The 13,672-nt window shown below is 45.2% G+C and overlaps 1 protein-coding gene across 1 annotated transcript in view; it reads right to left on the bottom strand.

Annotated features, from left to right (window-relative positions):
• The window catches only part of SH3RF1 (SH3 domain containing ring finger 1), a 219,394-nt gene extending 208,505 nt beyond the window's left edge, over positions 1-10,889 (bottom strand). The window contains exons 1-2 of the mRNA XM_043972654.1: positions 10,495-10,889; positions 7,679-8,153 (exon numbers count right to left, since the gene is read on the bottom strand). Coding sequence (XP_043828589.1) covers positions 7,679-8,062 — 384 coding nt within the window. The 5' untranslated portion in view covers positions 8,063-8,153; positions 10,495-10,889. The remainder of the gene's footprint in view (positions 1-7,678; positions 8,154-10,494) is intronic.
• Positions 10,890-13,672: the final 2,783 nt, after the last annotated feature.

The following is a 13,672-nucleotide window of genomic DNA, read 5'->3' on the forward strand; positions in this document are numbered from 1 at the left end:
ACTAGCTGTGTGACCCTGGGCAAGTCACTTAACCCCCATTGCCCCATAAAAAAAAAAAAAAAACCTATGCCCTAAACATTTTTTGGTTTTTTTGTTGTTCTTGTTGTTTTGGTTTGGTTTGGGTTGGGTTTTTTTGTTTGTTTGTTTTAGTAAGGCAATTGGGTTAAGTGACTTGCCCAAGGTCACACAGCTAATAAGTGTTAAGTGTCTGAGGCTGGATTTGAACTCAGGTCCTCCTGAATCCAAGGCCAGTGCTCTATCCACTGCGCCACCTAGCTGCCCCTTTTTTGTTGTTGTTGTTGTTGTTGTTGTTGTTTGTTTGTTTTGCCCTAAACATTTTTAAAAAGAACTAATCTTTGAAAGAATAGCTTTATACTTGATCACTCTCTGAAAGTACTGTGAGGTGCCTCAGGTAAATTAAAACTATATATGGCTCATCTCTCATCGTGGCATGGAGAGGATTTTGTGTTCTCAGAGGTGGTGCCACCACATCCACCTGGAAAGGCTTCAGGTACAGCGGTGGGAACAGACTGTTATGTCTTCTCCCTGAAGGCCAAACTAGCTAAGTCATCACGAGAGGGCTAGACCCCAAGTGAGGGCTGTTGTCAGCGCTGGCCACTCATTAAGCTGCCAAGCGAGTGGCAGAGATCCATCTACATCAATAGGGCCACAGAGAAGTGCATGGAGGAAAGGAACAGGCTGTTGTGCACCATGGACTATATGTTAGTTACAAAGGATGCCACCAATGAAATCTATTGGTGAAAAAATGGTCAGGATGTCATCAATGAAATCTATTGGTGAAAAAAATAATAGCATCCTATAGTGATTGTTGAAAGAAAATCAGGAGATAGCCAAGTCCTCAATTTATATCCTCCTCACTGACTGGAAAAGAAAGCAAGAGGGGCAGCTAGGTGGTACAGTGGATAAAGCACCAGGCCTGGATTCAGGAGGACCTGAGTTCAAATCCAGCCTCAGGCATTTGACACTTACTAGCTGTGTGACCTTGGGCAAGTCACTTAACCCTCATTGCTCCCCTGGTGAACTTATGGGAGGGAGGAAATGGGTAAGAGTCTGCCAGGCCAGGCAGGGATGGATGGGTTGCAATCTGTATCAGAGGAGGGGTCTTCACACATCAGTGAGATCAGATCCATTTGGGTGTCAGCAATAACAACAATAATAGCTAACATTTATAGGATGCTTTCAGGTTTGCAAAGCATTTTGCCTGATGATCACAACAACCCTATGAGGCAGGAGCTATCACTATTCCATTTTATTAAGGCAGATTCAGCAACTTGTCCAGGGTCGTGCAGCTAGGTTAGGTTTCCCAGCCCTCTAACAACTGTCCCCATACAGCCATCTCCCCATACCCACATGAATCATGGATCCCAGAAGCAGTCAAGTATTAAGCCTATTAAATGCAAATGACTGAACAGAAGCCTCTACCACAAACTTGAAATTAGGCTCTCGCTTCTAAGTTTCAAAAGGATGAAAGTGATTCTTTATTACTTGGAGACAGTTGCTAATTAAACAATAAAAATAATAAAAATTCACACTCCTTCATGAATCATTGGACCTCTAGCAATTAAAAAAAAAAAACATTGGGGGAAAGGGATTCTTCCCCAAAAAGCGTTTTAGGCTATTTATTATTTCCTTAGGGTAATAGAAAAATGTTTAAAACTTGACAGCCCTTGCCTTTCTGTACTATATTTAATTCAGCTGAAAAATTCATTTTCTAGCCCTCCTACTGCTTACTTTTCTCCGTTTCACAACTCAAGTAATTTACTGCTCACTGCCGCTGTCATCCATCCGAAATGGCACCTCTGTTCCCTTCCAGCTTCCACTGAAGAGCTTGCTCACACATCTATCTTTAAGATGGCTATATTTACATAGACCCATATGCCACCATTCATGAAACAACCGCTGCCTTGCTCTTGGCTTGGCACTGATGGCTACATACACACTTCTAAGCTTGAAGGGGCAGTCTGAGGGAGAATGAGAGCAGGGATTTCTCTTTTTAGGTTATCGCTCATTTTTTCAAGGGCACAGAGTAGGTATTTTTTATTTCATTTCCCTGTGGAATGGAATTGGTAAATGTAAGAGAAAGGCTAGGGAGCCACAGTGGACTATAGAGCAAAGGTAGGATTCTGAGAGCCAGGAGCAAAACAGCATCTTCACCTCCATTCTCCTTGCCCTGAAGTCCCTCCCCAACTCTCCTCTCCCTATTCAAATCCCATCTTTCAAAGTCTAGCTCTTGGTCTCACTTCCTTCATGAAGCTTTAACTGGTCATCCCAGGGGCCATTTCCTCTTGAAAATCCTAGCTTCCATACATGGGCTGGTCATTTGATCTCAATGAGTCTCTGTGACCTTATCCACAAAATGGGGATAATACTTGTATTACCTATGTCGCAGAGCTGTTGCAAAGGAACGTACTTCCGAAGTCCTAAATCGTCATAATCTGGGTCATGAAGTGCTGTTGTTATTGTCGATTGTAACAATTATTTGGCCCTTAATTATAGGATCGAATATTTAGAGCTGAAAGGGATCCGAATGAACATCTAGCCCAGGGTGTGCTGGAGACAGCTCCTCCTGAGAGCCGATTGTTACATTTTCAATGTGAGCAACTGTCTATGCACAATGCCTTCTCCAGGCCTCGTCTCACTATGTTCACTGTAGATCATATATGCGTCCTCTCATTTGATCCACAACAACCCTATGAGGTAGCTGCTATTATTGTCCCCATTTTGCAGGTAAGGAGACTGATGATGTCAGAGATTAAGTGACTTGACTAGGGTCACACAGCTAATAAACATCTAAAGCCAGATCAAAACCCAGGTTTTCCTCACTCCAAGATCAACACTATCTACAGCCCCATATAAATTTAGAGATAGAAGGAACCTTAGAGCTCAGGTAGTCCAACCTTTTGTTTTGAGGAAAGAGGCACTTGCCCAAGATCACAAAGACTGACAAAGAGGCAGGATTAAAAACCATGGTGCTGACTTCAAGGCTTTCAGAACTCTTTCCATTACACCGCAGATGGGGAAAAAGGATGGATGAGCAATGTTCATCCTTCCCCAAGGCCCATGCAGGTGTCTGTCCTCAGCAGGAAACCAAGTCCATGGTAATTCTCTGCCTAAGGGCAAGAATGAAAGGTTCCAATGCTGACTCAGGCAGGGCAGGCCCTAACCCTTACCCCTCTTCATCCTGTCTTTAGACTGAGTTAATAAAGTCAAATTCAGCAAACAAGATGTGCAGAACCTATTGGAAATGTTCGGATCTGCCGATCATACTCACTCTGACTCAGCTAAGGGCATGAGGAAGCCATGTGGTCACCAGCCTCCCGGTACATAACGGAGCACAACTAATAAACTAAAGCAACCCGTCCATGCGGTATCACTTTCAGCTGTGGGAAAACACGTGGCAACATGGCAAGCTGCACAGTACTGTCATTTAAAAATATCCCCCTGACAAGGATAAATGTTTGGTGGGCATTACAGTCACTCTCTCATTGAGTCTGGTGTGTGTGTGTCTGTGTCTGTGCACACACACACACACACACACACACACACACACACACGCACGCACATGCTCACCAACCTCAGTGCCATCCATCAACTATGATTTCTTTCTCAGGAATTATCCCCTATACCTACAAATATGTTTTTGAAATGCTTAGAAAACACACAGCAAAGAGAATGTATTTTTGCCGCTGTTGATTCTGAATGCAAAAGGTAATGACTGGTAACTGTTAATGAGGAGTTATTTTAAGCAGGAGAAGAGGCTGTCCTTGGAAGTACTGAAATATTTGGCATCCCTCAGCAGACAGATTTAGAGCTGAAAGAGACCTTAGAAGCCATCGCGCCCAAGGCCTTCATTTTACAGATGAGGAAACTGAGGCACAGAGAAGTTAAATGACTTTCCCCAGAGTCATATAATAAGTGTGTATTAGGAGGAGGATTTGACTTTGGCTTTTCCAGACTCCTGTTCCACTGCTCTCATGATGCCGCTTTGGGGATTTTTATTCTACTTCAATAAAAACAACATATTTCATTCCCATTTTTAACCACCTCTACTAATGTACCCAAGTTATAGTAAGAAGCAAGACAAGTTGGGTTTCGTTTTAAAAAAATAATTTTTCTCCATACAAAGAAATCACAAGTAAATATACTAAGTAATAGAATACCTGGGTTTGGAATCAGGAAGACCCTGGGTTCTGATATCACCTCTGACACACTAACTCTCTGACATTAGACAAGTCACTTTAACTCCACGTGCACCAAATAACTCCCTAGAATTTATTTACTAAGTTATAGATATGGTTCTGATCTGCTTTGCAAGAGGGAATTCCCACACTGTGAGGTCCTCATGCTGATAAAATCACGGATCCTTTGCTATTCTTGTCCCTGTAGAGTTAATATTCTCACACCTAGAAGAGACCACAGTTGGGTAGTAATAAAATAAGAAAACTGTGTAACCTAGGCAAATCCTATCACAGCTAGTTGGTATTACTGCCATAAATATTAACAACTGTTTACATAGCGATGCATACCTGAAATACCTTAGCAGTTCAAAAACATAAGAATTTCGTGGGTGTATTATATAGGGAGATAAGGTACAGTTGGAAGGAATGCTGCCTTTAAGAGTGAATGGCCGTGGGTTTGAATACCTGTTCACCCACTTTTCTGCCAGTGTTACCTCAGGCAAGTCTCTTCACCACCCTAAGCCTCCATTTCCTCATCTTCAAAATAAAGGGGTTAGACTAAAGGACCTTTAAGGTCCTTTTGAGGCCTAGATCAATGAAGGTATGTAGCAGATTCCTCCCCTACAAAGAAAACCAAGGCTGTAAATTATTAACTCTAAATCTTAGGGCTGTGGAGTTGAATACTTGAGCCCTCTCCTCCAAATTCTTTTTACCCAATGATCAAACATTCAGAGCATTCCTCCTAACATGTAAAGTGATGTGTCAACAACAAAGACACTTTCTATTCATAGCCAGAAGCTATCCCTCCACTAGTCTAATTAAGAGTGAAACAAAATCTTTCCAAAGAAGTAAATCTCCCTTAATTAAAGGAAGCAGACCTGGGTCAGGTGTCTCAGAAATGATCAATGTGATGACTGGTTCTCCAGTTAAAATATTCATGAGTGAAATTCCCCATGCCTTGTTTCCTGCGGAATTTTTTCTTGAAAGAGTCCAGGAAATAAACAAATGCCAAGAAGAGCGCTGAGGGGACCTGTGTATTTATTTAATCCATAGCACATGGGCTCCAAATACTGGAAAGAATCATTCTGTCTCTCAGAACACTCACTCTCCTGAAGAAATTTTAAAATGTGAATCAAAAGAAAAGATCATGAAATAGTTTGCCAGCGATGGGTTCAAAGGATCAGTTTTCTAAACCTGGGCCATCCCCCGGGGAATGGATGTAGAGACAGACTTGTGTTTGCAGCAGTCACATTATATACAAGGCTGCCGTCGGACCAGCTGCTCCTCAACCACTCTAGGTGAAACCTGTATTATCTAATGCCTGCAAGATGAAGAATTCCTGTAGTAAATCAAAGGAAACTACAAAAGAAACTACAAAGTACATTATTTTTTAGTGGAAGGTTATAATAATAGACACCGGCACCCTACCGTAGGGGGAAAAGCACAGGTGTTCCAGTAGAGACCTGGAATCAAGTCTACTCTGATACTTAACAGCTGTGTAAACTTGGGTCAAGATATTTCATCTCTCTGAGCCTCAGTTGTTTCATATGTAAAAGAGGGATTTAAAAATATTGTACTGCTTACCTTACCAAGGTTGGTTGGAGGAAAAGGCCTTATAAACCTTCTTCAAGTGTTAAAATAATTGTGAGTTTATAAATGTTTACTAGGAACCGACTCTACCTGTGGGACTCTGGGCAAGTCACTAACTCTCTCAATGGCAAAATCAGATAGCTGAACTCTAGAAGCTCTAAAGTCCCTTTTAGCTCTAAATCTAAGATCCTATGAATCACTAAAAATATTCTAAGCAAGATTAACTATTAATTAAAACTGAATCCACGACACTTTGGCCGATTTCTAAAATAGTTTCCTTCATGACAAATGCAACTATTTACTTCACAACTACTTTTCCAAAAAAAAAAAAAGAGCAAGAGAGAAGAAAACACAACATAGTATAACAATATTATATTATCTGATTACAATATCATTGCCTGACTTCTAACCTTACCTAATAAAATAGTTTATTCCTGAGAAATAGAATTGATTAAAATAGAATGAGGGGGGCAGCTAGGTGGCACAGTGGATAAAAGCACCGGCCCCGGATTCAGGAGGACCTGAGTTCAAATCTGGTCTCAGACAGTTGACACTTACTAGCTGTGTGACCCTGGGCAAGTTCCTTAACCCTCATTGCCCTGTCTCCCCCCCCCCCAAAAAAATATTAAAGCTAAAACAGAATGAGGCTCAGCTAAGCATTCCATTCTATCTGAAGCCTTTCCTGATATGTCCAGCCCAGAGGAATTTTATCCCAAAATTATTTATCTATTTAGTATCGATCTATATAAGATCATAAATGTAGAGTTAGAAGGAACCTTATAGGTCATCAAGTCAAACACTCTTGTTTTAGAGATAAGAAAACTGAGGCATAGAAAGAGTGACTGACTTGTCCAAGGTCACACAGTATCATGTGGCCAGGATTCAATCTCAGGTCATTTGACTCCAAACCTAGCACTTTATTCAAGTCTCTCCCATGTCTCCTCAGATCATAAGCTCATTAAAGCCAGGTACAATCAATTTCACTTTCATCTTTATATTCCTAGTGGCTAGTACTGTACTTGGCACATTGTTGTTGTTCAGGAGAGTTTGACTCTTCAAGACACCAGTGACCATGGCATGCCATGGAGTTTTCTTGACAAAGATACTGGAGTGATCTGCCATTTCCTTCTCCAGTGGATTAAGGCAAACAGAGGTTAAGTGACTTGTCCAGGGTCACACAGCTAGTAAGTGTCTGAGGTCAGATTTGAATTCAGGTCTTCTTGACTCCAGACCTAGCACTCTATCCACTGAGTCATCTATCTGCCTCTGCTTGGCACACAGTAGGTGCTTAATAAATGCCAGTTCATTGCTTGATTTTAAGGGGTAGTAACACTTAAAATTTTTTTCCAGCCCCAACTCAGGCTCACATCCAAACCCTAATAAAGGATCTTGCTGAATTAATTGTATTACACTCCCAGTTTAAAAAAAAAAAACACATGACTAAATTGTCCACAGTCTTTGAGCAGTCCAGAATGACATTTTGTTGCCATGGCAACAAAACTGACCTACCTGTGGCTATGGTCTGTTAAGAACTCCTCCCACCAGCAAATACAGTAACATGCTTTCATCAAGCCAAACACCACTACAAAAAATAATTCCACCAGGCTGATTTTCTATTCCAGACATATATGATCAGTATGTGAGGGAGGGGAAATAAACCACAATCACACCTAACCAACATTTTCACAAACTGCCATCTTTTAAATTACATTTGAATAATTTGATAATTGTCCCCAAAAAACACTTACTTTGGGTGAGAACACATGTAGAATATATTCTGAAACAGATAATTTACCACCAGTTCTAAAAGCACTCGAATGCAAAGAGAGAAATCTAGTCCTCCATGCACTGATTGAGATGTACCAACTAGTTGTTTCTTGGCTACTTACTCGGACTGGTGGGCTCCGGGCTTGCACTCGTTGCTGTCCACCTTGAGAGCCTTGGGGATCTTTTGAACTACAATTCACAACAGCACTGCCCTGGGCCCTTAGAGCATTTGTGCAGTTAATCCCGCTGCCAGCGCCTGGCTTCCGAGGTCTCTGCTTGATTCCATCCAACAGCCTGACCAATAGGATGTTACTGGGTAGCTCATCAACTCCGCTGCCCACTAAAGTCCTGCATTCTGGACATCTCAATTCATTCCGAGAACCGACAATCCCCAGCAAACAGCGTTTGCAAAATGTGTGTTGGCAAGGCAAGACCTTTGCAGAAGCATCAAGTCGTTCTAAACACACAGGACATTCCAACAGATCTAACAAGGCAGATTCATCCATCTTTATCTAGTTTACTGAAAAAAAAGTCTTCATAGTTGTTCGCCTCCCTTAAAGTGATGCATGTAACATCCATGCCTGTTCAGACTCTCCTCTGGAATTGGTGGGTAGAGAAAAAAAGAAAAATAAATAATTAATGTGGTCATCTGGGGAGAAAAAAAATTAAAAATGAGTTCACTGACAGGCATCGGAGCACAGTAAAAAGAACACTACAGTCTGGAGAGCTGGGCTTATGTCCCCGTTCCACTACCAAACTTACTTTCCTTCGCTAATCAAGTGTTTACTTTTTAAGAAATTTATCTGAATAAAAGAAGCTGACTTTAATAAATCACTATGTGATCTTGGGACCCTCACTGGCCTTCCCCAGACTCAGTGTGTTCACCTGCAAAATAAGAGCAGCAAATCAGATGATCTCCAAGATTCTTTCCAGCTTGGGAAACATATGAATCTATAGAAGAAGGGCCAAGAACCAAAAACATTCATAAATATCTTTTATAGAGTCTGCTTTGCTTCTGAACAGTTCCTACACTGATGAGTGAGTCAATCTTTTTTTAAAAAGATTTCTACACAATTCAAAAATAATCCCTAAAGCTATTTAGAAGTACACTGTTTTGTAACAGCCATTAAGTGCGTATTACAGAAGGATTTCTATAATAAATGCAATTTATGAAATGAAATAAAGATCATTTTCTTTGACCATCACAATGCTATTAACTGCTGTACTTGGCTCCAATGCAAAGCTAAACAAGCCAATTTAAAGTTTTCTCTACCTGAAATTACTATTAACATCCAACAAAGCTCCAATTTTCAAACCACTTTAGAGTTTAATAAATTCTGCTGCCTGTGATCACTTGTGGCAAAGTGGCTCCAGTATCAGAGAGTGAGTGAGTGTGTGTGTGTAGGTCTGGGGTTGTGATTTCATGAGTAAGGAAACTCCCAAGGTGGAAACTCCCTTCCCTGATGCAGATCACTCACTTGCCTGTAACTATTTTGTCTTTGAGGTTTACCTGGAATATGGAAAGGCTATGGTAACTTTGCAATAAGAGTACAGACAGTATGTATTAGAGACTGGACTGGAACCTGGGTCTTATTGACTCCAACACCAGTAAGACCTCTAGCCAATAAGCAGCTCTGCAAATCCTATGGTTCTTATCTGGTCTTAAAAATGAGGCTATTTGAGATTTCTCATTAAAAAAAAAAAGAATGAAAGGTCAGTATTGTAAAAGGAGGGGCTGGAACTTAGATAATTAAGGTACCTTTCCAACCCTAGAATCTAAGACCCAATTCTAAGGATATTCCTAAAAAGATTGGCTTGAAAGTTCCTAAAATATAAAAGCAGCAGTAATTTATACCAATCCCCACCTCCTGAGCAGTCATTCACAAACTCTCAAGTACATAGATTTTTTTTGTTTGTTTAAACTGCCTGCCCTAATTCCATTCAAGACAACGGGCAAAAAAATTGTGAATCTGACGATGGGGAATCTCTGCCTGGAAATCTGCCGGCAGAATAGGAAATTCGACCACTCAGTGAAAAAGTCATTTCCCACCACCATCCCCTTACTCCCCTTCCCCCTTCCCCCCAAAAGACAATCCCTACAGATTATTAATTCAGACTCTGGAAACATACTGAACAGAGGCAAGTCCCTGTCCCCCTGCCCCCCCCCCCCCACACACACATATGTACTCTGTCTCTATCTCTCTCTGTCTCTCTCTCTCTCTCTCTCTGTCTCTCTCTCCAGACACACCCCACGGCAAGGTGTTTGGGGCACAGCGTGACCACTTTTTAGTGGGAAAGGTCAATGGCTAACGCAGCCAAGGCAAGGGGATGGGGGAAGTGGGTAAAGAGGAAACCATGGAATATGGGTTTTATTAAATAGAATCCTCTGTGCTTGCGCCTTTCGGTTGGGGCAGGGGCCAAACACATGCATGCATACACACCACACACACACACACACACACACACACAATCGTTGGAAGTTTTCAAGGACTTAAAAATAAATGCGTAGCCTTAAGTTGTGAAACTCAGCTCGGCACAGAGTTGGGGGGGAGAAGCAAAACCAGAAAACCCATTAGAGAAAGGGGCAGGACAAGTAAAGAGATAACAGTCCCCATAGAAACCGATTTCTCCGGAGGGCTGGGGGGTCCTGGTGATCGCGGGAAAGCTGGTCAAGCCCGGGGAGGACCCCCCTCGCCAAGCCTGGCTACCGGGCCACGGAAGCCCCGGCGCGGATCCCGGACCTCGCCAATTGCCTCCTGGATCCCCGGGCACCCGCAGGGACCCCTCCGGTCAAGCGAGCCGGCTCTCCTGGCCTCCCGGGAAGGAGAGACATCTCCGCCCCGCACCCGGGGAAAGAGAGAGCTGGGGAGAGGAGAGGGAAAGAGCGGGAGAGGGAGAGGGAGCGAGACGGGGAGAGAACAAGGGAGAAGGCACCCACCATCTCCTTCCTGCGCGGCTCCTCCGTGGCCAAGGGGGGCAGGAGGAGGCAGGGGCCGGGGTCCGGGGGCCCCCTGCTCCGGGTCTGGAGCTGCCTCCTCCTCTTTGTTCGCGGGCACCGCAGCGGCAGCAGTGGAGGGGAGGGGGTGCGATGGCAGCAGCAGCAGCAGCAGATGCAGCCGATGCCGCCCCAGCCCAGCTGCCTGTGTGTGTGCGTGTGTATCTGTCTGTCTGTCTCTGACGACGCGGCGGCACGGAGGAGACTCCTCTCTGCTGCCCCCCTGCACCCACACACACACACACGCCCGCGCGCGCGCGCCACCTCCCACTTTCCCAGCCAAGGAGAAGGGAAAGGGGAGGAGGCAGCGGAGGAGCAGCAGCAGCCCGAGCCCCGGGGCGCCTGGAGCCCAGAGCCCGGCCCCGCCTGGCCGTGAGCACACAGCGCCTCCCCTCGGCGCCCAGCGCGGCCAGGGGGGCGCCGCCGCCGCTGGTGCTGCCCCTACTGCCCGCTCCCCGCCTCTCCGGCCGGCCGCGCAGGCTTCTGCCTTCCCTCTACCAGGAAGAAAAGCGGAGGGGTCCCGGAGCGTGCAGCTTAGCCCACCCGGCTAAGCTTAGGATGCATCGGGCAGCTCCCAGAGTCTGAGCCCAAGGGGTAACTCATGGCGAGAATTTTCAGGCTAGTCCAGGAGCATTTATTAAGTAACTGTGCTAAGCGCATATAAAGGAAGGCAGAAACAGGTCCCTGCCCTCAAGAAGTTCCCTTTCTAATGGGGAAGACTACACGATATGTACATACAAGATATATACAATGTAAATGAAAGGTAATGGGGGTGGGGGGCTACAGGAGGTGGGGTTGGAGCCGAATCTGGCAGGACTCCGATTTATTTATCCCTTAGTCAACAAGCACTTATTAAGCTCTTCCTGTGTGCCAGGTATTGGGCTAAGCCCTAAAGATACAAAGAAAAGCCAAGAGCTCTCACTAGTAAGAGAAAAACGTGCAAATGACTGTAGGCACACGATATATACAGAATAGATGGAATGTAATCCCAGCGGCAAGGCATGGGTGGGGAGGGGAGGGGATTGCAGGGGGATGTGGGAGAAACCCGGAAAGGCCTCTTGCAGAAAATGGGATTTGAAACAAAAATAATTATGTACAAACAAGATATATACAGTGAGAGGGAATCTCAGGGGAAGTCACTAGCAGCGGGAGGCGAGGATCAGGGGGTGGCCTCTTATACGAGCTGAGTCTGGGAAGGACTCTGGCGTGTTCCTCAGTCAACAAGTGTGTGCCTTCCGTAAGTTCACATTCTAATGCGGGAGACAACATGCAAATCACTCTTTTCATGCAAGATATACGCTGTGTAGATGGGAGGTCATTTCAGATGGAAGGCACTAAGCCAAATGGGGAGATCGGGAAAGGCCTCTTAGAGCTTAGTCTTGAAAGATTCCAGCGTGTCTGGAGGGACCCGTGCAGCGCCGCCCGCACCCCCCTCCTCAGTGCCTTGAAGTGTAAGGGAGAAGCTCTACGCTAAAGGCTTTTAAAGGGTGAGGGTCCCAGTGTAGATTTGGAAGATTTCTATTTGCAGAAGGACCCAGCGGTGCAAAGGCGAAAGAATGAAAAAGACAGAGGTGGGAGCTAGAGAAGACAACGTCTTCCTCCCTCTTTATTCCGTGCCCAATCTCCTCACGGGACAGATGGCCAGGAGACCCCGGGATGGCCAGGGGCCATCGACCGGACGGACCAGCCCCTCTTCCTTCAGGGTGTGGGAATTTAGCTGTTGGACTCCTCCTAGGTTTGGGTAGTGGGAAGAGGAACAGTCGGGAGCCGCCCTAAGGAGAGAGAGGGGAGTCTAATTCCAGCCTCGCTCTGGGCTGTCTTGGGTTGTCCAGCCCCCAGGAGATTGGGGCGGGGGGGGGGGAGGGAGGGAATGACTGCATTGGTCAGAGAGGAGGAAACGTGGCACGCTATTTTAATATAAACCAGTTAGTTCCTAGTTCCCTGGTTTATTGCTGTATTCCTGGGGCCACACCCCCACCCTCAACCTTTCCTTCCCACCCATTCACTTCCCAGCATTGCGCATTCTCTGTCTCTTTCTGTCTCTCTCATACACACACACACACACACACACACACACACCTGGGGCGGAAGATCTTGGTTCTATACAGGTATACAAGCAGCCTGGGGGGAGGGGAGGGGCAAAACCCCAGAAATGTTAAAGGTACGACCTCCCACGAGGTCCCAGAAGTATAGAAATCCGACCAGAACAGTTGAGGAGCGGGGGAAGGGGGGGGGGGGGGAGGGAAGGGAAGGGGAGGGCGGGGGCGGACGAGGAGGGAATCTGGTAAACAGGCTCAATTGCTTCCGAGCCAAGGAGGCAGCTTTCACCTGGATTCTTTGTCTTGGGTGCCCCTCCACCCCCGCACACACCTGTAAGACCGACTCCCCCTCCAGCACTAGAGAAGGAGGCGGGGAGGTGATGCGCAAATGAATGGGCAAATAGGCATTAATAGGGAGAAATGGGGGAAGGGAGAAGAGGATTCCTTCATCCTCTCACCCTCTAAACAGAACGATTCTGCTTGGGATTGCTCAACCCCAGGACTTTTCGGAATTCACATCTCCTGACACGAATAGTTAAGAGTAAGTAGTGGAGTACAGAGACTAGGAAAAGAGCCATCCCCAGCTCTGCCTTGGCCCAGCTGGATGGGTCACCCACTACTGGTCACTTTTGGTTAGCGTCTTCTATCCCTGCATATGGTGGCACTCAATAAATGTTAACTGGACAGAAAGCTGTTGAGTTTTACTTTTTACTTTGCCTGGTATGTACAGGGGAAGAGCCTTTTGGGGTTGTGGTCAAGGACAGGGTTCTTGGATGCTGTAACTTCTGAAACTCTCATGGGGCTTATTCCCATAGTGCCTAGCACCGAGTAGTAGTAATAAGTGCTTTTTTTTTTTTGGACTGACCCTAAAAAATTGGCATGTACCAGGGTAACCTACATAACCTTGGTGAATACAGTATTTGATAGTAATGTTGCTCTAGGAATTTCCTAGATAGAAGCTACCAGATTTTTTTAGATGCTGATGGGTCTGCCAGCTTCACTCCAATTCCCTCAACCACCAAAGTGGTTTTCCTAAAGTGCAGCCCCGACCTACTCACACCACCACCACCACAATCAATAAA

This window comes from Dromiciops gliroides, chromosome 6 (assembly GCF_019393635.1).
Source record: "Dromiciops gliroides isolate mDroGli1 chromosome 6, mDroGli1.pri, whole genome shotgun sequence".
Lineage (NCBI taxonomy): Eukaryota > Metazoa > Chordata > Mammalia > Microbiotheria > Microbiotheriidae > Dromiciops > Dromiciops gliroides.